The sequence below is a fragment of the Staurois parvus genome, unplaced genomic scaffold, assembly GCF_062004578.1.
Source record: "Staurois parvus isolate SC_StPar_1 unplaced genomic scaffold, SC_StPar_1.0 ptg000666l, whole genome shotgun sequence".
NCBI classification, from domain to species: Eukaryota; Metazoa; Chordata; class Amphibia; order Anura; family Ranidae; genus Staurois; species Staurois parvus.
In genome coordinates, this window is record NW_028318462.1 from 369,659 (window position 1) to 397,258 (window position 27,600).

The 27,600-nt window shown below is 39.9% G+C and overlaps 1 protein-coding gene across 2 annotated transcripts in view; it reads left to right on the top strand.

Moving 5' to 3' along the window:
- Positions 1-27,600, top strand: part of OLFM2 (olfactomedin 2) — a 459,233-nt gene that overhangs the window by 329,049 nt on the left and 102,584 nt on the right. For both annotated transcript variants that reach the window (XM_089651883.1, XM_089651884.1), the window contains exon 3: positions 793-945. In XM_089651883.1, the coding sequence (XP_089508009.1) occupies positions 793-945 (153 nt within the window). The remainder of the gene's footprint in view (positions 1-792; positions 946-27,600) is intronic.

Consider the following 27,600-nt stretch of genomic DNA (forward strand, 5'->3'; position numbering starts at 1 on the left):
TTTGTTAATTTTATTATAACTTTTTTTCAAATTCTTTGACATTAGTTTTGGATACATCTGAATCTCTAAAAATGAAATTTTCATCCGAAAAACAAATCCTGACCAAATGAACAAGTCTAAGAGATAGATAGATAGATAGATAGATAGTGTGACGGGAGTGACGTTTGGGGGTGGGAGGACCCCTGTATCATCTTCCCAAATTCCTCTTATGTTTAAGTCACCCTGTGCCTGTTAGGGGACAGGGTGACATGTTTTAATATTGGTGTGGGGGTTGTTCATTGTTCTCTGCCATGAGGCTGCATCCCATTGTTCTAGCAAACTATTATGGGATGCATGTGTTCCCCTATTGTCTACTGCCACTTTGTGTATCCCTTTGTTCTATTACGTGTCTTGGTTTGGTGGGGGGTGTTTCTGGCAGTCCTTCCCCCCTGATGGGATGACCTGTGATGTGTTTGCTGTTCCTGGTTGTATTTCCCCACTCTGTGTATATATCTTGTGTTTGTGTTAAAGTAAAGCAGTTTACTTCCTGTCTTAAGAAGAGTCTGGTGCTGTCTATTTCCTGCATGATCAGCGGTGGTGTCCAGGGATCTGTGTTCGGACAGGGAAGCTGGAGTCTAACGGAAATACCCAAGTGCGGTCTGGGTCCAGTTCCATTACAGATAGATAGATAGATAGATAGATAATCTTCAAGGTAGAAACCAGTCGAGAAAATTTAAAAAACGGTCAAAGTGCCATAGTTTTTTTCCCAGGAAACATATGTATAAAGGATCTGACTGTTTGTATCTATTACAGGTACAGAATATCTCCCAGTCCATGGAGGTTCTTGACCTACGAACATTTCGAGATCTGCAGTATGTGCGCAACACTGAGTCCTTAATGAAAGTCCTGGACACCAAACTGAGAGCCTCCGACAGCCAGAGAAGTATTAATGCTAAAAGCTTTCAGGTACTGTAAAATAAGCAACAGCACGTTATCTGGGATTATCCAACAAGGTCTAGACTCTAGAGTGTTTACAATCATCAACATAAAGGAAAGCATTTCTGTGTAGCGGAGCTTTTTCGAAAGAAATAAGAACTCCTGCAACGTCAACTTCACAGCTTTGAAACCTTTTTAGTTGATGTCATTTGAGGACATTTGTTGGCATGCTCTACTGTCCTTTTTTACTTGCTAATATTTGTTTTACATAGTTTGGCTGAATCACACATGTAGATCTGTATGTATGCCTCAATGATTCCTGTATGTACGTTATGCTTTTGGGCCTGAGCAGGGCTGCATAGGGGCACAGTTGTATTGAGCTGGGGTTTTTGTAGATTCATTAAATAATAGTTAAAGAAAGTATACCACACACTTAAACTGGCCATCCATGGATCAAAATTCAGCTGGATCAGCAGGAACCATCTGAATTTTGATTTATGTATGGCTGTTCCCATTCATGAGTAGTCGATCTATCAATCAAATTTTCATGAATAGTCTTGCTGGAAAATTTCCACGTGATCTGCACATGCAACATTATTCAGTGTATTCTGATGGCGGGGGAGTAATGCTCTCAGAATACAATGACAGAGCGGGGAGGATTTCCCCATGCACCTCAAATGTGGGTATGTGAGTAATGTATGGTCAGCTAGAGTCCATTTATAGTAAATTTGTTGTGCAAATGCCTCAAGCATTTTACACAGGCATCACAAATATTGATCGTAAAGTATGTCATTTTTATTTCCTATGATAGTCTGCTCTAGTGACCATATTGTGGTATTTTCCTGTAATACCTAAATCAGAAAAATACTGCATTATGGCTACTAGATAGAGTTGACAATCATAGGAAATAATCATATTCCACAAGTTTCGGTATATATGTGTGGCGGCTATGCAAATGTGAACAGCAGATTGGAAACAAATTAGACTCCAAGGTTTGCCATGGTGCCTCATTGGTTGGTGAAGGTGGGTGTTCCTAAAGAACATGGTTTTATTGTGGCACACCTTCACTTCTTCCAGCATCAGCTTCTTTTGGCCACAAGACATCTCAGAGCTGTCCAGGAGCTGGTGCTGGAAGACTTCCTGATGCTAGATGCTGTTGTTGCAAGTCTGAAAAGGGACCCATTTGCTATATTATGGGTATTATGTGTCACTGACTGTGGAGTCCACCCTGATCAATGTCTGAGGGGAATATATCCACTCAACATTATTATTATTATAATACAGGATTTATATAGCACCAACAGTTTGCTCAGCACTTTACACTATAGTGGGAGACAATACAGTAACAATACAGTTCAATACAGGAGGGATTTGAGGGCCCTGCTCCTTGGAGCTTACAATCTAGGAGGGAGGGGCTAGTGGTACAAGGTGCTGTAGGTTTATACTTTGTGTGACTTAGGGGTTGATTTGCTAAAGGCATAGACCATGTGAATTTTACTTAGCTTAGTGAATTGCAGTGCACCAAAATATATGGAGCACCAATCATTTTGGTGTGTGAAAATGTGCACGTTTGCAGGTGCACGGTGGTGCCATTAACAATCGCACTGCCACACATCTGCAAAAAGGCAATGCATATCTGTGTTTTGCGCAAAAACATGCAATTTTGCCTGTGTTCATGGAATTCACAAGGGTGAAGGCAGCCTAAGAAGTCGAAAATCTGCCCATGGTAAAATTCTGGATGTTTTCCCATGACCAGAGAGCTACAGGTGCTGCTTACAACTTGCCATACAAGTGAGTGGCTGCATGAGGCCATGCTTCTCTGCAAACCTCTGAGTTCAGGAAATGCTTGGATAAATGCTGATGTGCAGAAGCATCAGGGTTTACAAGAGTATGACCCATATAGCCTTCATTCATATGGCAGGCTGTATACATCATCTGCAGCTCCAGAATATCATGTTGGGCATACTTTCAGCTCCTCATCACGTGCATGAGGACTTAAACTGTCAAGAAAACATTGAAGCAGTAGTAAAGTCAGAATATCCGTTGAACTTAGTGCAATATGAGTTTGTCTTTAACCACCTCCCGCCCACCATATAGTAATATGACAGACGCAAGGTGGTTCTCTCGTTCTGGGAGGACGTCATATGACGTCCTCCCATTCTCACCACGCATGCACGGCTCAGGGAGCGCACAGCGTGGCGATCGGCGGTGCGCTGTGTCCCTCGGACACAGCGGATCACGGAAAGAGCCGAAGATGTCTGCTCGGTCATGTGATCAGCTGTGTCCAATCACAGCTGATCACATGTAAACAGGGAAATGCCGGTTATTGGCATTTCTCTCCTCTCGAGCTGTCATGCTGACAGAGGAAAGGAGAGCCGGTAATCGGCTTTCCGTGGAGGGGAAATGTACACTGATCATCAGGGCACTGATGATCAGTGTGCCCTGATGATCAGTGTAGCCCCAGCAGTGCCACCTGTCAGTGTCCATCAGTACCTTGTGTCAGTGCTCATCAGTGCCTCGTGCAAGTGCCCATCAGTGCCACATCAATGCCACATATCAGTGCCCACCAGTGCACATCAATGCCACATATCAGTGCCCATCTGAGCTGTCTTTCAGTGTCACCCATCAGTGCTAGTCAGTGCTACCTATCAATGCCAATCAGTGCCACCTATCAGTGCTGCCAATCAGTGCCACCTATCAGTGCCAGCCAGTGCCACCTATCAGTGCCAGTCAGTGCCGCTTATCAGTGCGCATCAGTTCCGCCTATCAGTGCCTGTCAGTTCCGCCTATCAGTGCCTGTCAGTTCCACCTATCAGTGCCAGTCAGTGCCGCCTAACAGTGCCAGTCAGTGCCGCCTATCAGTGCCATATATCAGTGCCATGTATCAGTGCAGCCTTTCAGTGCCCATCAGTGATGCCTGTCAATGCCCATCAGTGCTACCTATCAGTGCCTCCTCATCAGTGCCACCTATCAGTGTCCATCAGTGCAGCCTATCAGTGCCCATCACTGCAGCCTCATTAGCGCACATCAGTGAAGGAGAAAAATCACTTATTTACAAAATTTTATAACAAAAACTAAGAAAAAACGTTTTTTTTTTCCAAATTTTCAGTGGTTTTTGGTTTGTTTAAGAAAAAATAAAAAACCCCGAGGTGATTAAATACCACCAAAATAAAGCTCTGTCACAAAAAAAATTATAAAAATGATAAAAAATCCATATTGGTACAGTGTTGCATGACCACGCAATTGTCACTCAGAGTGCGACAGCACTGAAAGCTGGAAATTGGCCTGGGCAGGAAGGGGGTATAAGTGCCCTGTAGGCTTGTGGTTAAATAAAGTGCAGCCAGATTCCCCAGGCTTGTAACAGTGATTTTTAGTACTGTAGGTCTACAGTGTATTTTCCTATAATTTTGTGTTAGTGTCCCTACAACCCTCCCATTCTATCTGTTCAGGTTCAGGTTGAAGGCGTGAACCAGGGAGCACATGGACTTACAGTACATAGCAGGAAAAAAAATCAGAAGCATTAAAAAAAAAATAATACTGGCACTTATAGAGATTTAGTTTAAAGGAACAGCAAACTCCGCAAGACAAATGCTAACCTGAAACGTAGGGGCTCATTTGAAAATTATCGGCATGGCAAAATTAAAAACAGTCACAGCACATTTACAGAAAAAAGTGCTTTACAGATGGGCTGTGTACTTTGGTATTCTGAAGCTAGCAGAGCGCAGTAAAAATAAAAACCCAAAAAGTGAGCCTTGTCATATGACATTATTTCATTCACTAGTGAGGATACCAAGGGCGGTCCTTTAGTGCCAGCAGCTTATACCTTTCTATACACCCATAGCACTCACTGACACTCCATATACACTTGTCATGTGACCTGACAAAGTCCCATAACCAGCATTTCTAATATCACAGAACTCACTTTGCTCCTTGGAGCTTCACCAGCTATACACATGTGACTTGCAGTTAAATGGCGATTGGATGGCGATATCCACTCTGTATTATAAATGGGACCCTAAGAGTCGCTTAATGTGTAGACCGCATTTCTATGTCAGCGTACATGCAGAATTGTCACATATCTCTGCCTACTTTCATATGTTAGTCCAAATCCTACTGACTTCAGTAGGAAAGTCCCTGACTCTTGGACATACAGATGGATGGAAGGGGAAAGGTTAGCAAATGTAAATAAGGAATATTACATTTAGAAACCTAATTTGCAGCATTTTATACAATTACTTGTGAGCCACTGGGATAATTCACTAAATTGTTCACTGGCACCTATTCACATCCTCATTAGTTGTGTGTTTTGCATTGTATTGGTATTGTTCTGTCACATGTCCCCCTCTGTAATCTACAGCGCTGAGCAAACTATTGGCGCTTTATAAATACTGTATAATAATAATAATAATTTAGTATAAAAATTGGTAAGTGGTGCCGCGCCCTTTGGTATACTTATATATGCATAATAATAACTAGAGTATATAATGGATAGCAATAGTAATATTATTGAACGCTACCACAATCAGAGAAGATACATATTTAAATTCAATAAAGTGATATTCAATATGTACGGTACATAAAGAAAAATAATTTCTGAATCATAATAAATTGTGCGAAAAAATAATATAAGTAAAATAAAATTAAAAAATACATATTGAATATCACTTTATTGAATTTAAATATGTATCTTCTCTGATTGAGGTAGTGTTCAATAATATTACTATTGCTATCCAGTATATACTCTAATTTGCAGCATGTTTAGAATGTGGGGAATGTGTGTATTAGGTAGAGTAAGGGAAGGAAAGGGAGTGAGCATGCTGGGTCCCCTATAAGAAGCAATGGACAAATAACCAAATGACCGGTGGCCATTTTGGAAAAGGGAAAAAGACTGTGTGTTGGTCCCTGGAGGTTTCCTGGATGGTAGCTTGGCGCTACAATGGTATTTAAAAGCGATTTTGAATTATTAACAATGTGAGCAGCTAGAATAAAGTGTCTTTGTGGATATTACTTTGGCGGTATTACACTATTTGTCCCTCATATGTTTTACTTATATGGTGCCTATGATATGGAGACATGGAGTATCCTGCCCATATAGTGCCTTGTATGCAGTGAAATCTGGGGAAGTACTACAGGAGGGTCCCATCCATATAAAATATTGAAAGCAGGTTTATTGAGGAGTGTTGGTAAGGGTATGCATTCCTTACTATAATAGAAGTGGCACGGTGTGGATTTATTTTGGAACACTGTAAAGTGATTCACAATACACAGTGTTTTGCACTATTTTTTGAATTTATGTTTGTTCACTTGATTCACCTTTTACACTAATTACCAAAAGGAAAAATTATATTCCTATTTGGATAATCACTAGAGTGTTGACACGAATATTTTGTTGTATCAAAAAGATAATACACTATGTGATATCTCCTTTTTTTGAGGTTTTATCATCGTGAGAAAGGATTGGAAGGACTTTCATTTTCATTTGTATATTTTATATTTTTTTCATAATTTTTGGAATTATATTTTTCATAATTTTTGGATTTATATATTTTTTTTTTGGACTTTTTTTATATATTTTGAACACTTATAGCAAATATAGGTATTTACTTTATGGGGGGGGTTGTATAAATTTTGGCACATTTTTTATATTAAAATAACCAATACGATCAATGATTTACTGTCCCCAAGGGCCAAACATAATAGAGAGGGTTGGGTCTAGCAAATAAATATTAAACACATTCTAAACATGATTATTGTATTAGAGAACTGAATTCCCATTTAGGACCAGGAAACCCCAAAATAAGTGGCATTTAATCTGCTAGAATGAACAACCTGTCATTCAAATATGCAGTGATTGCACACCGAGCCAATCATTTACTGCAAATAAAAGCCCAATTTCACAATGCAGACTACTTCCATTGCCTCCACCCAAAGGCACTAGTTGAGGGTGGAGTCTTATTATCCTATAATGCGTTCAGCACACAGATGAAGCCATAATGTGACACTGCGACATCTATAATATTTACTTTTTGTTCTCTACTTTTTTTAAAAATAGGATTTCCAGAACTTCTCCCTGACCTCACAGTGTCCCTACACCCACTCAAGACATCCTGCCACAGCTGAGATACTTAATCAATTTTCAGGATTATTAAATTTGTGCAGCTCCAGCAGGACTGGATCTGGCTGCATTTCATGATTTAGAGTAAGGAAGCAGCTGGCAGCTTAACAGCTATGAATCCTTAATGTGCAGACAGCACTGGGGGATACACAGAACCAAACAACCAATGCAGGTAGCTGTGTGTCTTTATAGCTCCTGTCCATTGTGGCTGTATGACATATACAAAAAAACATAGTTAGGAATGATAAAATTTACCAGGAGTTTAACCATCTTTATTATGACTGTCATTACAGAGGAGATGAAATTTGCCTTTCTGTAGTGAACTATCTAAGCATAAAGAACAAATGACAAGATTAATAGCTAGTAGTAGTTAGACATATTCAGCTAGACTTGCTCTGCAATGTTGCAAATATTTTGCTGCTTATCAAAGGTGTTTCTTCAGCTTTGTTGAGTGTGAGGAACCTACCCCAGCATTTATAGCCTCTTGGTTGGTTCCAGTTTGACCTAAATCACCTGTTTCATGCTTTTTATGAACCAGTTGTCCTTTTTTTTCCAAAATGTGCACCTTACTGTCCTCTAAAGAATATCTCTTCTCTTTAAAGTTTACCTGTGCCTAGTGTACAGGATGCTAGGGATAGGTTCTGGAACACAGGTATATATTGCCACTGTTTGGGTTGTGGTCCCTTTAAGGGGGACACGAAGAGTACAGTTTTGGAGTACTCAGGGGTTCTCACCAATGCAGGGTAAGGGGTTCTGGGGTGATCCAGCGAAAGGAGAGAACAGATGTCAAGCTTAATGTCAAGTCCATTAGCCTGGACTTATTCTGTAATTTTGCAGACATTTTCTGGCTTATCCAAGGAGCTTCTTCAGCTTTGATGAGTGCAAGGAACCTATCACAGCATTTATAGCCACACAAGTAACCCCACTCCAGTCCCACAAGAGTAAGGCCCAATGTAGTGGGACTTAAGACCTCCACCATAGAATACAAGGCAGACGTTGATAGTCCAAGAACATAATGGGTGATCACCATGCTCTGATTACATAATCCAAACCCATAGTGCCAGGAAAACTTGAACAGATGTCAATTGTTTAAGTTACATGGCAGAAGGTGTGAGCTATCAAATTGGTATGGTATAGATGTAAAAGTGACAACATATATGGGTGACAAATAATGTCAAAGGCCCCCACCCCTATTGAAAGATAGCTGTTCCAGTTTGACCTTGATCACCTCTTTCACACCTTTTACAAGTCAGTTGTCCTCACTTTCCAAAATCTGCACCTCACTGTCCTCAAAAGTATATGCCTTCTCTTTAAAGTGCACCTAGTGCACAGAACACCAGGGATGGGTCCTGGAGCATAGGTATAGATCACCACAGTTTGAGAGAGAGGGATGACAAGAGTACAGTTTTGGAGTAATGAGGGGTTCTCACCTATGCTGGGTAAAGGGGAAAACTGATTATTAAGTTCTGGTACAGGACCCAGGATTTGAAGGGTCAGAGAGATTTTGGGTGGGAAAGAGTAAACTCGCCTCCAGGAGTGGACTGAAAAGGAGCAGGAAGCAGTCAGCAAGTGTATGTGAGGTGGTGAGTGGCGCAGAACATAGCTTTGTGAGGACAGTGAGCTGTCTGTGATGTTTGTAACTGACACATGGCTGAGTTGTAGAGACCTTCTATTTAGGACCCCTGAGGTAGGCAGGGACTTTAACCACTTGCTAACTGCACTATAGCCTAATGACGTCTACAGCACGGTTATCCAGTTCTGGGAGGGTGTCATATGACATCCCGTGAGCCCCCAGCAGTGCACACCTGGTAATCTCCATGATCACTGTGTCCTACGGACACAGCTGAATACGTGATGAGGTAAAAGGCCAATCACAGCGGCCTTTTACCACGTGATCAGCTGTGTTCAATGACACAGCAGATAATGGAGTAAATACATTTGCCGGTTATCGGCAGCTATTTCCTCACAACGTGAGGAAAGTACTGCCGATAACTGGCAGCTGTCACAGAGCAGATCAGCCTTGATGATCAGTGCCCTGCAGTGCCGCCCACAGTGCCACCCACCAGTGCCACCCAACAGTGCCACCCATCAGTGCCCCCCAGCAGTGCTACCCATCAGTTCTGCCCAGTAGTTGCACCCATCAGTGCCCAGCAATGCTGCCCATTGATGCCTATCAGTGCAGCCTCATCAACGCACATCAGTAAAAGATAAAAATTACCTGTTTGCAAAATTTTATTATAGAAACAAAGAAAAACAGTTTTTTTTTATCTTTTGCTCTTTTTTTGTTTATAGTGCAAAAAATAAAACACCCAGTGGTGAATAAAAATACCACCAAAACAAAGCTCTATTTGTGTGAAAAAATGATACAAATTTCATATGGGTACAGTGTTGCATGACCGCACCATTGTCATTCAAAGTGCGACAGCACTGAAAGGTGAAAATTGGCCTGGGCACGAAGGGGGTAAAAGTGCCTGGTAGGCAAGTGGTTAAACCCTGTGTGGAACAAGGCGGTGAGCCATATCTTTCCTTTTGAGCCACCAATGAATTGACTGTTTGTCTTTGTTTATGTTGAAGGAAGCAATTTTGTTTTACCTGCTTTGGAGGAATATTGACTACTTTTACCACACACAGCTGGCTGGTGGTTCCAGGCTCCTCCAAATCACACTGGACTATGGACATTTAGTTGTAAACATATTGTTATTAAGCAGTAATAGTTTTAAACAAGCATTTGCTGACCTCTCTATCTGCATATACTGTGAAGTAATTAATTCTCAGAGATCCTTAGAGATTACAGTAAAGACTTTGTTGTACACACTATGCATTGCATGGCGAGCTAACTTGCTTTTTAGTGTAGTGTGCCGCCAACAAAGGGTGCATGCCCTATTTTTGACTGTCCACCAAAACATACTGACTGTGGGTTGCAATGAGACTCACGTCCATCAAAAAGGTGTGTTGTGAAGTCATTCAAAAAAATGGAACCACATCACATCAACACACTTCATGCACTCTCATGGTTATTCAGGTAAAGCATGTCGTAGCACCATAATGGCATGGTGTGAACAGACCCTACAGACGGGTTTCAGTTTGTTTCAAACAGCTTAGAAATATATGCTGGTTGTTTACAGGGCTGTTGGGTTACCAATATTCTGCTGTGATAGAAAGTAATTGGGAAAATGCTTAGAAATCAGTACTTCTGTTGTGAACTCTGAAGATATTGTTCTCCATAATGCCTATAGCTACATGGGTGAATGAAGGCTTGTTTTAACCTGAGCGCACACAAATATGCGGTTTCTCAGCATCTAGGCCTTGACGCTGAGCAACCCCATATTTGCGTGCCATTAGAAAATACATATGTGCTGAGAGCGCTCGCCCTGCGCTCTCCCATTACATATGTCTGTGACTCACGGAAAGGTCCCAATCTCCCCTTGCGATTGGGACCTTTTCGGATCATGTGACCGCCGTGACAGCGAATCACGGCGGTCACATGACCCTAAAACCCCACCCACCTCCAGGCTTCTGAAACTCTTAAAGGGCCGGGAGGCGCCGGCTCCAAGAGTTTAACCTTCTTAGCGGTATTCCCGAGTGTAGCTCGGGGTAAAATTTCTATATCAAAAGCGGTAACCCCGGGCTACACTCGGGCTTACCATGCGGCGCTGCTCTGGGGGTCCCTGCAGCACTTACCTTGTCCTTCGCTCCCGCGATGTGTCCCCTGCAGCATCCCCGGTCATCTCCTCCGGCCGATGCCGGCATCCGGCTTTTGTGTTCCGGTCCCTGTGACGTCGGGACGTACGGGCGCCGGAACCGGCTGGAAATTTGAAATTTGTAAAAAATGTCATATTTGCTGTCATTGCTGTTTCAATGCATTTCACATATATTTTGTCCCTAGTGCTTTGTCCTGTGCCCTGCCTGCATTTTGAACGTTCTTTCTGCCTGGAAACTTAGAAAAGTCCATGGCGTCCAAAAAGCGTCCCTTTACGTCAAAAGCTTTTTTAGAGCAGCGATAGTAAATCAGAACCACTTGCAGAATTGAGTGATAATGATTCGTGGGGAAATCCGTCATCAGACACTGAAAACGATTTTGTGACTTTGCTCAGCAAAGTGCGAATTTGCCTCTGTATTTCAAATTTCAGTGTTTTTGGTTTGATTATATTATTGAATTAAATTTATTATTATTATATTATTATTTTTTATGATTATTTATTAAATTATAATTTATGATTTCGTGTTTCAAATTTTATCATACCCGGGATGTTTAATAGACTCTTGTTCGTACAGATTTCAGTGAGTTATTCCTAAAAATTACAGCCTACAATAAATTAACTACATATTTCCATGCAAAAAAATGGTACCCCTTTCAGCACAAAAAATCGGAAAGAATCATACCGCCAAGGAGGTTAAAGTACTTTTTACTGCTTGTTAAAAGTAAGAAAACCATTTTAATGTGCATAGGGTCACTTTAAGGTATGGGAAGAATGCTCATTTCAACCTGCAGTGTTTATCCTCCAATGCTAGGTCATGCACTTGTTCAGAGGTTGTTCTGATACCCCAAAGCACAGGTATTTAATTCCTCATTACACTGAAATACATTATACTAGCTTATTTTATTTGTGTTTGAGTGTTGGGTCTTTTGAATTCTTCTGCTTCTCCATGTGGTTCAAATGTTCTGTGTTTTTGCTTGACCTTGTGTATGTTTTAATGAATGTCCACTCTGAGCAGCTACAAACTTTCAGATCACTCCTGAGATTTGTGTTTTCTTTGATTTTAGTCTTTGTTGTTTCCATTGCAGCCAGTTCTGTAGAGTTCTAATAACTCCCAGCTTGTGTTCCAGTGGGTAGTACAGTCAAAAAGCAGATACTAGTCATCATGGGTGGATTTTATATAGACTTCAATATCCAAGTCACTCCATTCCTTAACCAGTAAAATACTATCTAAAAAGGGTAATTCATTATTCTTTGTGTCTTTATAATTATGTCATGGGGGAGGTTTAAAAGTGATCCACCCTAGGGGTTAATTTCATTAGGTACACTACTGGCTAGCTGATGTTTTCAAGCATGCTGAGTTTTATTGTGACTGGCATGACACAATTTAATTAGGATCTAAGCACTCATTAATTCATATTATATGGGCTGTGCTAGAAAAATGATATTCTAGCTTTATCCATTCAACTCTGTATGCAACAAATATGAAAGAAATATTAACATAACCTATGTTGTATTAATGGTATGATGAACCCATTCCTTTCAGTGCTTCTGATTCAGTTCAGAAATGCAGAGGATTCTCAGCTTTTAAAATGCAAGTGTAGGCAGACATAAAAAAAAAACGAATTTAATCCAAATATTAATTACGAATACTCAAAGCTGATCTTCGGGCACAAAAACCTTAATTTAAAAATATTCCTCAATAGTCACAAAGAATATAAATCCACTTTGTGAGCACCAAATGCCTTTACAAACCTAGTTATCATCTTGTAAAAGAAGCACTGACCTTATCACTGTGCTGTACATAGCCTGTGCAGAGAGCAGAGCTGTGGGAGGTGCTCAGCAGACCCATCCACTACAGGCTCCCTGAAGAAAGCTACAGGAGGGGGCGGAGACAAGACCAGTCACCTTGCACAAGGAGAGAGAGCAGCAGTGACTGGTCTTTATCACAGGAAACTCCTGCACAGAGGAAATGTTTCTTACTGGATTACTGCACAGATCTGGAAGAAATACACAGAGCACACCAAGAGTCATGTAAGAGTACAAATGTCTCTTATATTTAGACAATCTTTGCTTGTCTTTGGCTCCAGCTTTAAATGCATTTCAACTAATAGCTCAAGCTGTCTTTGTACTAGCCTTTTGTGCATGAGCAATTAGACTGATGCAGGGAGGGTCAGCACATAGCCCATAGAGCACATTGATCTCCCACCTGACAGTGCCGAGTGATAATTCCAGTGATGACGTCACAGTGCAGAGTTGGACACTTGCTGTCAGGTAAATAACCACTTATACCGATCATCCTTTTCAGTTGTATATCAGGAGGTATTCTTGACTATGGCAAAGATTGGTAGTATAGGCACTGGACAGATTTGAAAGCCGTCATTTCCATGCAGCCCTTAAAGTGTTACTAAACCCAGGACCTTGCATTCACTATATGCAGTTTCCCAATGCAATTATTTTAGTAAATATAAACTGCTAAATACCTTTTCTCATCAGCAGTCAGAGCAGTCTTGTGACTTCTATCAGTGTTCAGCAGAGCACTGGTTAAAGCTTGTAGGAGAAGTTTTCATTCTCCTCTGATTGTCCTATGAGGCTATATAACCTCTGACCCTCTGTTTGGACATGATTGGCCCTTTGATATCACATGCACTTTCTTAAGAAAGAAAACTCTCTAGCAATACACACAAAACTGAGCATGTGCAGCTTGCCCCCAAGGCTCTGATCTATCTGCAAAATAGATTGGGGACAGTAGAAGAAGTGGAGGATCAAAGACGACAGAATCAAACAGCCTTTTTACACAATGCGGAGGATTAACACCTTAGTTTCCATAGTGACTATAACAAGAATGCTTTACTGCATATACAGACTGATTTTACTGTTGTGAGTTTAGTAACACTTTCAAAAAATCTGTTAGGTGAGGCCAGAGTGACTTTAAAGAGCTTTTGTTCAGGTTTTAGAAATGTTTACTGCTTTTTTACCAGCAGGCTTTTATTAATTGAAATGAGTATACAAGTTCCAAGATAGTAGACGCAATGAACAGATGTACAGTATATGAACAGTATAACAGTCAAAAAGCAATATGCTTTGTTCAAACCTCAAAAAAAGCTTCTGTCATAAATCTCCCACAGCCAAATGAAAATAAGAGGGTTGTGTGAGATGTGATAACGTGTACTGCTTTATATCTAGTATACTGAGCCCAGTGTGTTTCTTCCTGTAGTGTAATTCAATGGCCCCTTCATTTAACCTCTACTAGCAGGAGCTGGGTCATTCAGCCGCAAGCCCTAACTGAGCTGGAAAACCACTGCTCCACACCCCAAAAAACAAAACATGCAGGCAGGGGCGGACTGACAACTCATGGGGCCCCCGGGCAATAGGGGATCATGGGACCCCTGTGTCCTTGCTCAAACTCAAAAGCCTATGAAAAAGGTACCAGGGGCATCTCATGGGGCCCCCTACTGACCCCGGGCCCTCGGGCAGTGCCCGAGTTTCCAAATGGTCAGTCTGCCCCTGCATGCAGGGGATGATGTGACTGCGGGCTGGTGGCAGCTTGGAAACACAACTAGTTCTACTCCAGTCTAGTTCTGATTGGGCAGAGGTAGGACTAGCCAGAGCAGTGAGGCAGGTTAGCAGGTTGGTGGGTTAGTAAGGCATTAGTTGAATAGTAATATAGGTTGGGCAGGACAGCACAATCTGAGCATTTTCAGGTGCTCTACATGCTGTCTCTATTGGTCATGGCGTCCTAGGCCATAACCTATGTGGCTTGGCTAGTAATCTGGCTTTGACGTTAAGTAGAATCACTTCCTATTTTTTAAATGAAAAAAAAAACCTCATCAACAGCCGACAAATGAGGTCGTATCACTATCACTGTTCATATATTTTGAAGTCGATGATTAGGAACTGGTAAAATGGTATAAAGTGAGCGCTCCTAGGAAAGCCGCTAAAGCACTAAAGGTAATCGCAGTATACCCATAAAATGACAAGCAAAACAGAGTGCAGCGCTAAAATATATAAAGTGCAAAAGAAAATGGTCCGTGATTAATATATTGATTCATATGAACAAGTCCCAAAGATAGCTGATGAAACCAGGAAACAATGGAAAAAATGCGCACTCACCGGGCGCGCATGGAAAATGCGCATATAATTAATATCCACTGGAATCTTTATAGTAGATGAAGAGGGTAAACTTCAATCTGTAGGTCAATCAGCCTGGGAAAATATATAGGAAGTCCGGAGGTCCCCTTAAGGATGGTATGGTGCTCAGCCAGAATCCAAAGCTCCTTTCCTCTGGTGGTGGTGGTGGGTCAAACTACAGGAATCCTTCTTGCTGCAGTCCTGTTCCTGTTCCCTTCTCGTGTTTGTCTGTGCTCATCCCATAAGATTCCAGTGGATATTAATTATATGCGCATTTTCCATGCGCGCCCGGTGAGTGCGCATTTTTTCCATTGTTTCCTGGTTTCATCAGCTATCTTTGGGACTTATTCATATGAATCAATATATTAATCACGGACCATTTTCTTTTGCACTTTATATATTTTAGCGCTGCACTCTGTTTTACTGATGATTAGGAACTGGTTGAAATAAAAATTGAGATGATGGGGAACATCAATCAATCAGATTTCTGCTGGAAATAGGGTTAGTTCAGACTAAAGTAGGGATGCTCAACCCAAGCCTATTGATGTAACCTAAGACCTCAGACCAGGGAAGCGCATGTCTCGCGTTCAGCAACCCGTTGATCACAATCTGGGCTTGCCGACCCATCATCACAGAGCATTACAATGCATAGAGACGGAATTGGTAGCGGAGAGAGCAGGAACCACAAAAGCCGATGCTTCCTCTGTAGCACTGGCTTCTGTCCCAGGCGGAGTGATATGAAGTGTGCTTTGCCTGGGAGCTTTCTAGCAGCCTGGAGACCTATACCAGTTGGAAGAGGAAAAGAAGGACAGAGTATTGTGCTTTTGCAATGGATATATTAGCATATTAGGGTTAAAACCTATTAGGCTGTTTTCACACTGATTTGTGGGTACTGCTCAGTGCATCTGTGTCTTTCCTGCACTGAACCATAGAATCTATTATAACCCGCGGGTTTGGAGCACTTTCTGAAAGTGCACCACACACACAAGATATAACAAAAGTCTATGACAAAGTGCAACTAACTGTCAGGAAAGCCACAGGTGCACGGTGCGGTAAATCGCAGCGCATTAGTGTGAAAGCAGTCTTAAAGGGGGCTCAGGACAGTAAGGGCTAATTTACTTTTGCAGTTCAGGGGGACAGTAAAACCCAATAGTTGAGTTGTGTTTATACCACACCCCCCTAACCACCCCACCCCATGCTTCAGGAGGCCCATGCAGCCTCCCTGTCTCATTATGTTTTATACTTGGACAGGAGGTGCGGGAGGGGCAGCATATGCAGGAAGCAATCCTCTCCATTTTCCTCCTGCTACCGCTGAAATCTGGCGTCTCTTCCCCTCCTTCCTGCCATCATTCAGTGGCTGCAGGAGGAAAATGTTCATTATGCTATTCAAAATATCAGATTTGAAATTCTGAACAATTTCATTTAATTGTGACCCACGACCGGTTATCAAATGACTTAAGTGGCCCTCGCTCTTCAAAAGATTGAGCACCCCTGGGCTAAAGAATGTAATCAAGAATTTCTCCACCTCAGCGTTGAGTTTTTACTTGTGTTTTCCATAGCTTATTGAACCTCAATGTCTGATATTTTATATTTTGTTTTTGGTAAATCAGGAATGGATTGATTTGGAAAATTCCTGTCCATTTGTGTATGCTGGCCAAGGAGAAATACTAATTGACTTCCATTTGTTCTAGTTCATTTATTTTGACCTTTACAGCGCTGAGCTGACACAATGGTATTGCATCATGTCAGTTTGTTAGTGATGGTTACACTAGTCCATTACCTCCCTTTCTTTCAGCTGCCTGGTTTGTACAGTAAATTAAAATTTTCTAGATGCAGTTGTTGTAGTGAGCAGTGACCCGACCTTCTGCATCAAAAAGAAGAACAGGTCTGACATAAAGACTTTGATACAAGTGAAGTGTTGTACCGTATTAACTGTAGATTCAGGAGGAAAGTAAAAATATTAGAAACTTTTTTTCTTGGCTGAGTTTATTTCGAAGTGCAAGTGTTCAAAACACTTAGGGTTCTATTTAAAAAGCAACCCCTTTTGCTTTGGATATGATATGTATGTGTAATGTATATTAGTGGTAGGATCTCCAGGTGATTAAAGGTAGAAAACACATATACCTGGGTACATATAGGTATTAATAGAGATACCTTCAAAGTTCATTTTCAGGGGCACCTTTAATTTTCCCACGGAGGATCATGGGATGGACACCAGCAACTCTTATATAAAGAATTATGTGCAAAGTCCAAAGTATTAGCAAAAAGCAAAAGTGCAGTTTCTCCATCACAGATGCTCAGACTTTACCATCAGTCAGGTTCTTGCAATTGTCCTTTGCGGAATGTACTCTCCTTTATCTACCTTAGCGAGGGTGAATTGGCCATCTCTTTTTTCTTTCCATTCTTCTGCTAAGGAAATACACTTTTCACCTGTTACAATTCACAAAAAGAACATTGGGGAACTGGAGAAAGTACAGAGAAGGGCAACCAAACTGATAAGAGGCATGGAGAAGATTAGCTATGAGGAAAGGATAGAGGAACTTAATTTATTCTCTCTTGAGAAGAAGAGATTAAGAGGGGATATGATCAACATGTATAATACATAAGGGGGGATATGATCAACATGTATAATACATAAGGGGGATATGATCCCCATTGTATAATACATAAGGGGGGATATGATCTCCATGTATAATACATAAGGGGGATATGCTCTCCATGTATAATACATAAGGGGGGATATGATCTCCATGTATAATACATAAGGGGGGATATGCTCTCCATGTATAATACATAAGGGGGGATATGATCTCCACGTATAATACATAAGGGGGGATATGATCAACATGTATAATACATAAGGGGGGATATGATCTCCATGTATAATACATAAGGGGGATATGATCTCCATGTATAATACATAAGGGGGGATATGATCTCCATGTATAATACATAAGGGGGGATATGATCTCCATGTATAATACATAAGGGGGGATATGATCTCCATGTATAATACATAAGGGGGATATGATCCCCATGTATAATACATAAGGGGGGATATTATCAACATGTATAATACATAAGGGGGGATATGATCTCCATGTATAATACATAAGGGGGGATATGATCTCCATGTATAATACATAAGGGGGGATATGATCACCATGTATAATACATAAGGGGGGATATGATCAACATGTATAATACATAAGGGGGGATATGATCTCCATGTATAATACATAAGAGGGGGATATGATCTCCATGTATAATAAATAAGTGGGGATATGATCAACATGTATAATACATAAGGGGGATATGATCTCCATGTATAATACATAAGGGGGGATATGATCTCCATGTATAATACATAAGGGGGGATATGATCTCCATGTATAATACATAAGGGGGGATATGATCAACATGTATAATACATAAGGGGGGATATGATCTCCATGTATAATGCATTAGGGGGGGATATGATCTCCATGTATAATGCATAAGGGGGGATATGATCAACATGTATAATGCATAAGGGGGGATATGATCAATATGTATAATGCATAAGGGGGGATATGATCTCCATGTATAATACATAAGGGGGGATATGATCTCCATGTACAACACATAAGGGGGATATGATCTCCATGTATAATACATAAGGGGGGATATGATCTCCATGTATAATACATAAGGGGGATATGATCTCCATGTATAATACATAAGGGGGGATATGATCTCCATGTATAATACATAAGGGGGGATATGATCTCCATGTATAATACATAAGGGGGGATATGATCAACATCTATAATACATAAGGGGGGATATGATCTCCATGTATAATACATAAGGGGGGATATGATCTCCATGTATAATACATAAGGGGGGATATGATCTCCATGTATAATACATAAGGGGGAATATGATCAACATGTATAATACATAAGGGGGGATATGATCTCCATGTATAATACATAAGGGGGATATGATCACCATGTATAATACATAAGGGGGGATATGATCAACATGTATAATACATAAGGGGGGATATGATCTCCATGTATAATACATAAGGGGGGATATGATCTCCATGTATAATACATAAGGGGGATGTGATGTCCATGTATAATACATAAGGGGGGATATGATCACCATGTATAATACATAAGGGGGGATATGATCACCATGTATAATACATAAGGGGGATATGATCTCCATGTATAATACATAAGGGGGGATATGATCTCCATGTATAATACATAAGGGGGGATATGATCTCCATGTATAATACATAAGGGGGGATATGATCTCCATGTATAATACATAAGGGGGATATGATCTCCATGTATAATACATAAGGGGGATATGATCACCATGTATAATACATAAGGGGGGATATGATCTCCATGTATAATACATAAGGGGGATATGGTCACCATGTATAATACATAAGGGGGGATATGATCTCCATGTATAATACATAAGGGGGGATATGATCTCCATGTATAATACATAAGGGGGGATATGATCTCCATGTATAATACATAAGGGGGGATATGATCTCCATGTATAATACATAAGGGGGGATATGATCAACATGTATAATACATAAGGGGGGATATGATCTCCATGTATAATACATAAGGGGGATGTGATGTCCATGTATAATACATAAGGGGGGGATATGATCACCATGTATAATACATAAGGGGGGATATGATCACCATGTATAATACATAAGGGGGGATATGATCTCCACGTATAATACATAAGGGGGGATATGATCAACATGTATAATACATAAGGAGGGATATGATCTCCATGTATAATACATAACGGGGATATGATCTCCATGTATAATACATAAGGGGGGATATGATCTCCATGTATAATACATAAGGGGGGATATGATCTCCATGTATAATACATAAGGGGGGATATGATCTCCATGTATAATACATAAGGGGGATATGATCTCCATGTATAACACATAAGGGGGATATGATCTCCATGTATAATACATAAGGGGGATATGATCACCATGTATAATACATAAGGGGGGATATGCTCTCCATGTATAATACATAAGGTGGGATATGATCTCCATGTATAATACATAAGGGGGGATATGATCTCCATGTATAATACATAAGGGGGATATGATCTCCATGTATAATACATAAGGGGGGATATGATCAACATGTATAATACATAAGGGGGGATATGATCTCCATGTATAATACATAAGGGGGGATATGATCTCCATGTATAATACATAAGGGGGGATATGATCACCATGTATAATACATAAGGGGGATATGATCAACATGTATAATACATAAGGGGGATATGATCTCCATGTATAATACATAAGGGGGGATATGATCACCATGTATAATACATAAGGGGGGATATGATCAACATGTATAATACATAAGGGGGGATATGATCAACATGTATAATACATAAGGGGGGATATGATCAACATCTATAATACATAAGGGGGGATATGATCTCCATGTATAATACATAAGGGGGGATATGATCTCCATGTATAATACATAAGGGGGATATGATCTCCATGTATAATACATAAGGGGGGATATGATCTCCATGTATAATACATAATGGGGGATATGATCTCCATGTATAATACATAAGGGGGATATGATCACCATGTATAATACATAAGGGGGGATATGATCAACATGTATAATACATAAGGGGGGATATGATCTCCATGTATAATACATAAGGGGGGATATGATCAACATGTATAATACATAAGAGGGGGATATGATCTCCATGTATAATACATAAGTGGGGATATGATCAACATGTATAATACATAAGGGGGATATGATCTCCATGTATAATACATAAGGGGGGATATGATCTCCATGTATAATACATAATGGGGGATATGATCTCCATGTATAATACATAAGGGGGGATATGATCAACATGTATAATACATAAGGGGGGATATGATCTCCATGTATAATACATAAGGGGGATATGATCTCCATGTATAATGCATAAGGGGGGATATGATCAACATGTATAATGCATAAGGGGGGATATGATCAACATGTATAATGCATAAGGGGGGATATGATCTCCATGTATAATACATAAGGTGGGATATGATCTCCATGTATAATACATAAGGGGGGATATGATCTCCATGTATAATACATAAGGGGGATATGATCTCCATGTATAATACATAAGGGGGGATATGATCAACATGTATAATACATAAGGGGGGATATGATCTCCATGTATAGTACATAAGGGGGGATATGATCTCCATGTATAATACATAAAGGGGGATATGATCACCATGTATAATACATAAGGGGGATATGATCAACATGTATAATACATAAGGGGGATATGATCTCCATGTTTAATACATAAGGGGGGATATGATCACCATGTATAATACATAAGGGGGGATATGATCAACATGTATAATACATAAGGGGGGATATGATCTCCATGTATAATACATAATGGGGGATATGATCTCCATGTATAATACATAAGGGTGGATATGATCTCCATGTATAATACATAAGGGGGATATGATCTCCATGTATAATACATAAGGGGGGATATGATCTCCATGTATAATACATAAGGGGGGATATGATCTCCATGTATAATACATAAGGGGGGATATGATCTCCATGTATAATACATAAGGGGGGATATGATCAACATCTATAATACATAAGGGGGGATATGATCTCCATGTATAATACATAAGGGGGGATATGATCTCCATGTATAATACATAAGGGGGGATATGATCTCCATGTATAATACATAAGGGGGAATATGATCAACATGTATAATACATAAGGGGGGATATGATCAACATGTATAATACATAAGGGGGGATATGATCTCCATGTATAATACATAAGGGGGGATATGATCAACATGTATAATACATAAGGGGGGATATGATCTCCATGTATAATACATAAGAGGGGGATATGATCTCCATGTATAATACATAAGTGGGGATATGATCAACATGTATAATACATAAGGGGGATATGATCTCCATGTATAATACATAAGGGGGGATATGATCTCCATGTATAATACATAATGGGGGATATGATCTCCATGTATAATACATAAGGGGGGATATGATCAACATGTATAATACATAAGGGGGGATATGATCTCCATGTATAATACATAAGGGGGATATGATCTCCATGTATAATACATAAGGGGGGATATGATCTCCATGTATAATACATAAGGGGGATATGATCTCCATGTATAATACATAAGGGGGATATGATCTCCATGTATAATACATAAGGGGGGATATGATCAACATGTATAATACATAAGGGGGGATATGATCTCCATGTATAGTACATAAGGGGGGATATGATCTCCATGTATAATACATAAAGGGGGATATGATCACCATGTATAATACATAAGGGGGATATGATCAACATGTATAATACATAAGGGGGATATGATCTCCATGTATAATACATAAGGGGGGATATGATCACCATGTATAATACATAAGGGGGGATATGATCAACATGTATAATACATAAGGGGGGATATGATCTCCATGTATAATACATAAGAGGGGGATATGATCTCCATGTATAATACATAAGTAGGGATATGATCAACATGTATAATACATAAGGGGGGTATGATCTCCATGTATAATACATAAGGGGGGATATGATCTCCATGTATAATACATAAGGGGGGATATGATCAACATGTATAATACATAAGGGGGGATATGATCTCCATGTATAATACATAAGGGGGGATATGATCTCCATGTATAATACATAAGGGGGATATGATCTCCATATATAATACATAAGGGGGGATATGATCTCCATGTATAATACATAAGGGGGATATGATCTCCATGTATAATACATAAGGGGGGATATGATCTCCATGTATAATACATAAGGGGGGGATATGATCTCCATGTATAATACATAAGGGGGGATATGATCAACATCTATAATACATAAGGGGGGATATGATCTCCATGTATAATACATAAGGGGGGATATGATCTCCATGTATAATACATAAGGGGGAATATGATCTCCATGTATAATACATAAGGGGGAATATGATCAACATGTATAATACATAAGGGGGGATATAATCTCCATGTATAATACATAAGGGGGATATGATCACCATGTATAATACATAAGGGGGGATATGATGTCCATGTATAATACATAAGGGGGTTATGATCACCATGTATAATACATAAGGGGGGATATGATCTCCATGTATAATACATAAGGGGGATATGATCACCATGTATAATACATAAGGGGGGATATGATCTCCATGTATAATACATAAGGGGGATATGATCTCCATGTATAATACATAAGGGGGGATATGATCTCCATGTATAATACATAAGGGGGGATATGATCAACATGTATAATACATAAGGGGGGATATGATCTCCATGTATAATACATAAGGGGGGATATGATCAACATGTATAATACATAAGGGGGGATATGATCTCCATGTATAATACATAAGGGGGATATGATGTCCATGTATAATACATAAGGGGGGATATGATCACCATGTATAATACATAAGGGGGGATATGATCACCATGTATAATACATAAGGGGGGATATGATCAACATGTATAATACATAAGGGGGGATATGATCTCCATGTATAATACATAAGGGGGGATATGATCACCATGTATAATACATAAGGGGGGATATGATCTCCACGTATAATACATAAGGGGGGATATGATCAACATGTATAATACATAAGGAGGGATATGATCTCCATGTTTAATACATAAGGGGGATATGATCTCCATGTATAATACATAAGGGGGGATATGATCTCCATGTATAATACATAAGGGGGGATATGATCTCCATGTATAATACATAAGGGGGATATGATCTCCATGTATAATACATAAGGGGGATATGATCACCATGTATAATACATAAGGGGGGATATGCTCTCCATGTATAATACATAAGGGGGATATGATCACCATGTATAATACATAAGGGGGGATATGCTCTCCATGTATAATACATAAGGGGGGATATGATCAACATGTATAATACATAAGGGGGATATGATCACCATGTATAATACATAAGGGGGGATATGATCACCATGTATAATACATAAGGGGGGGATATGATCTCCATGTATAATACATAAGGGGGGATATGATCTCCATGTATAATACATAAGGGGGGATATGATCAACATGTATAAATACATCAGTGGTTCATATAGTGAACTCGGTGTAGAGCTATTCACCCTGAGGTCATCACAGAGGACAAGGGGGCACTCTTTACATCTGGAGGAAAAGAAATTTAATCTCCAACACGGAAAGGTTTCTTCACAGTGAGAGCTGTGAGAATGTGGAATAGACTCCCTCAAGAGTTGGTTCTGGCCAGCTCAGTGGATTGCTTTAAAAAAGGCCTGGATTCTTTCTTAGATACACAGAATATAACTGGATACTAACATTTATAGGTAAAGTTGATCCAGGGAATATCCGATTGCCTCTCGGGATCAGGACATAATTCTTTTCCCTGCAGGAGCGCATTGGATCATGCTTTGCTGGGGTTTTTTTTTCTTTCCTCTGGATCAACTGTGGGTAAAGGATTCTAACTTTTTTTTTTTAATTGTTGAACTGGATGGACTTTTGTCTTGTTTCAGCCAGACTAACTATGTAACTATGTAACCTGTCCTCCTCACAAGATGCTGCAGTAGCTAGCAGTAGTAAAGTTCCCACACCAAACTCTCCTACCTCTCCCCACCCCCAGAATATATCTCCAAAAGATAGGCATGGGCAGCCAGCCTAGAGTGGCAGAAAAAGAGCAGGAGAAACCTTTAAGGAGACTAATATCCCATTACAGGTAATGGCGCATTTCGTTCCCAAAAGTTCATAGGAGATGCATCAAAGTCAAATAAGGACTTGAATGACTTTAGTACTTTTTCTGTGAAATTTCATGATGATTTCCTTCAGTGTCTACAGCTACAGAGGTCAGAGAGGGCTAGTTTAAAGCTCAAGCCTTAGATGGTTACATGTTAAGGACGCTAATGATTAGATTACGTTTAACGGACAGGGAAAGATGGAGAACATGTAATTAATGCAATTTGGTAGCATGTATAAAACTGGGTGGAGTGTTGGGTAACAACTAAACACCTTAGGAAAGGCATCATCCCTATATAGAATATATACAATATCTCAGACATTGGAACTGGTAACTATTCAATATTAAAAATGTTTTACAATTTATTTTTACAAAATTCGATAAAGACATCCCCACTACAATTTATTTTGAAAAACATATAGTTGTAGTTTACAGATATATGTCTTAAGAACCCACGTCTATGTGTTTCACAGGATGCCCCACTTCCTCTTTCAATCTCATATGTATATCAGACAATTTATTATCAGAAATAGAACTGTATAAATAAAAATAAGCATATGAATTAAATAATTCAAGCAAAAAGAAAGGGGTGAAAAAATAAAAAAAAGCAGTCATTGTGCATCTTTGCTAAATTATGTATGTAAATGTATACTACAACTATGTGATCTTAAAAATGATTGTGGGGATGTTCTTTTTAGTTTTGTAACACATTTTTTTAAATATTCAGTAGTTGCTACAGTACATGTTTCACTATCAAAGGCATATCTAAAGTCCCATTGTCGGAGATAATGTGTATAATGCAATTTTGTTACACAAAGCAGAGGAAATACCTACATTTTTCAGTGTGACAGGACCATCTGTAAGGTCTGAGTAGCAAGTAAAAAAATCAATACTGTTTTGTTAGATGAGTTTAACAATTTTTATTTTGTGCAGCATCTTGATTAAAAAAAAGGGTGTATTTGTACCCACAACAGCAAGCATGTATATGTACTGTATGTACACTATATTGCCTAAAATATTGAGACACCCCTCCAAATCCTTGGATTCAGGTTTTCCAATCACCTCCATGGCCACAGGTGTTTGCGCGCTGAAGCGCACAGTGCTCAGAAGTCGCCAACTGTCTGCAGAGTCAATAGCTAAAGACCTCCAAACTTTGTGTGGACTTCAAATTAGCACAACAACAGTGCGTAGAGAGCCCCATGGAATGGGTTTCCATAGCCGAGCAGCTGCATCCAAGGCTTACATCGCCAAGTGCAATGCAAAGCATCGGGTGCAGTGGTGTAAAGACATGGATGAGTGAGTATGCAGTGGAGGAACTTGACTAGCCTGCACAGAGTCCTCACCTCAACCCAATCAAACACCTTTGGGATGAATTAGAGCGGAGACTGAGAGCCAGGCTTTCCCGTCCAACATCAGTGTCTGACCTCACAAATGGCCTTCTGGAAGAATGATCAAGCATTCCATTCATAGACACCCTCCTAAACCTTGTGGACGGCCTTCCCAGAAGAGTTAAAGCTGTTATAGCTGCAAAGGGCGGGCCAACTCTATATTGAACCCTACGGACTAAGACTGGGATGCCATTAAAGTTCATGTGCGTGTAAAGGCTGGCATCCCAATACTTTTGCCAATATAGTGTATATGTGTGTGTATATCATATTTATACACTTACTCTTACATTTGTGCTGCATTATAAAATCATTTAAATTTTTCCCACACATTGAACAAATGACTTAAATGTAAAGCAGTCAATGGCGAAAATTGTAACACCACAATGCCAATCAATGCAATTTGGATGCTTAATGCTCTGAATCTTTAAAAAGCACCACATCGGCTAATTGCAACAATAACAGTATTGACGGCTGCCTGGCAGGGAACTTGTTCTAGCTCCAGGTATGTCTAGACAATAACTGTGATCATAAGCTCAATAGCATTTTTTTGCCCCTGTAGGACATAACTGCAAATATGCTGGAGAAGGAAAAGAGTTATTCTTATTGAACTAGCTAAAGTGGTTTTCAACCCTTCCATGAGCTCTTACCGCCTTGTCCTCCAGGTTCCTGTTGTTCATTGATTTTGTCCTTTGTTTAATTATTTCCCTTCTGTTTGCCTTCCAGTTAAAAAGTAATTTTCGGCAAACAAATCTAAGATTGTTTTTGGTGTCAATAAAGGTCAGGGGTGGCCCAGAATAAATATGAAAACCAGCTTCTTATGTCTGGAGCAACAGCGCTTCAAGCTAGAGGACAGAAGACACCCGCGACAAAGGTTTTTTTACACATTAAAGTATTTCTAAAGACAAAACTTTTTTGTTTTGGATAGAGTACAGAAAGGTTGGAAATCTTAATCATTTCTTTTTTCCTGTCTGCATCCTTTTGGAGAGAGCTTTCTTTACTTGAAGGCAATATCCCCAAAGCACAAGTTCCTGAAAATGGCTGAAGAGTGAGTGGGTGCTGTAGCGACCTCCGGCTGGAGACCAGAAGGACTTCAATGCAAGAAATATGTCACTAGCACACAAAGGGTTCAACACTTTATTGATTGATCATATGACTGCAGAAGATAACGACATTTTGGAGTCACGTAGGATCCTTTCATCACATATCTGATGAATGGGTCCTGCGGGGCTCCAATACGTCTCTATCTTCTGCTGTGTTGTGATCAATCAATAAAGTGTAGGACCCTTTTATGGAGTTCCCTGGTGTGCTGATGACATATGTCTTGCCTTTCTTCACTCCAGACACAGCGCAATGTTAGAAGAACCTCTCCAAAGTGA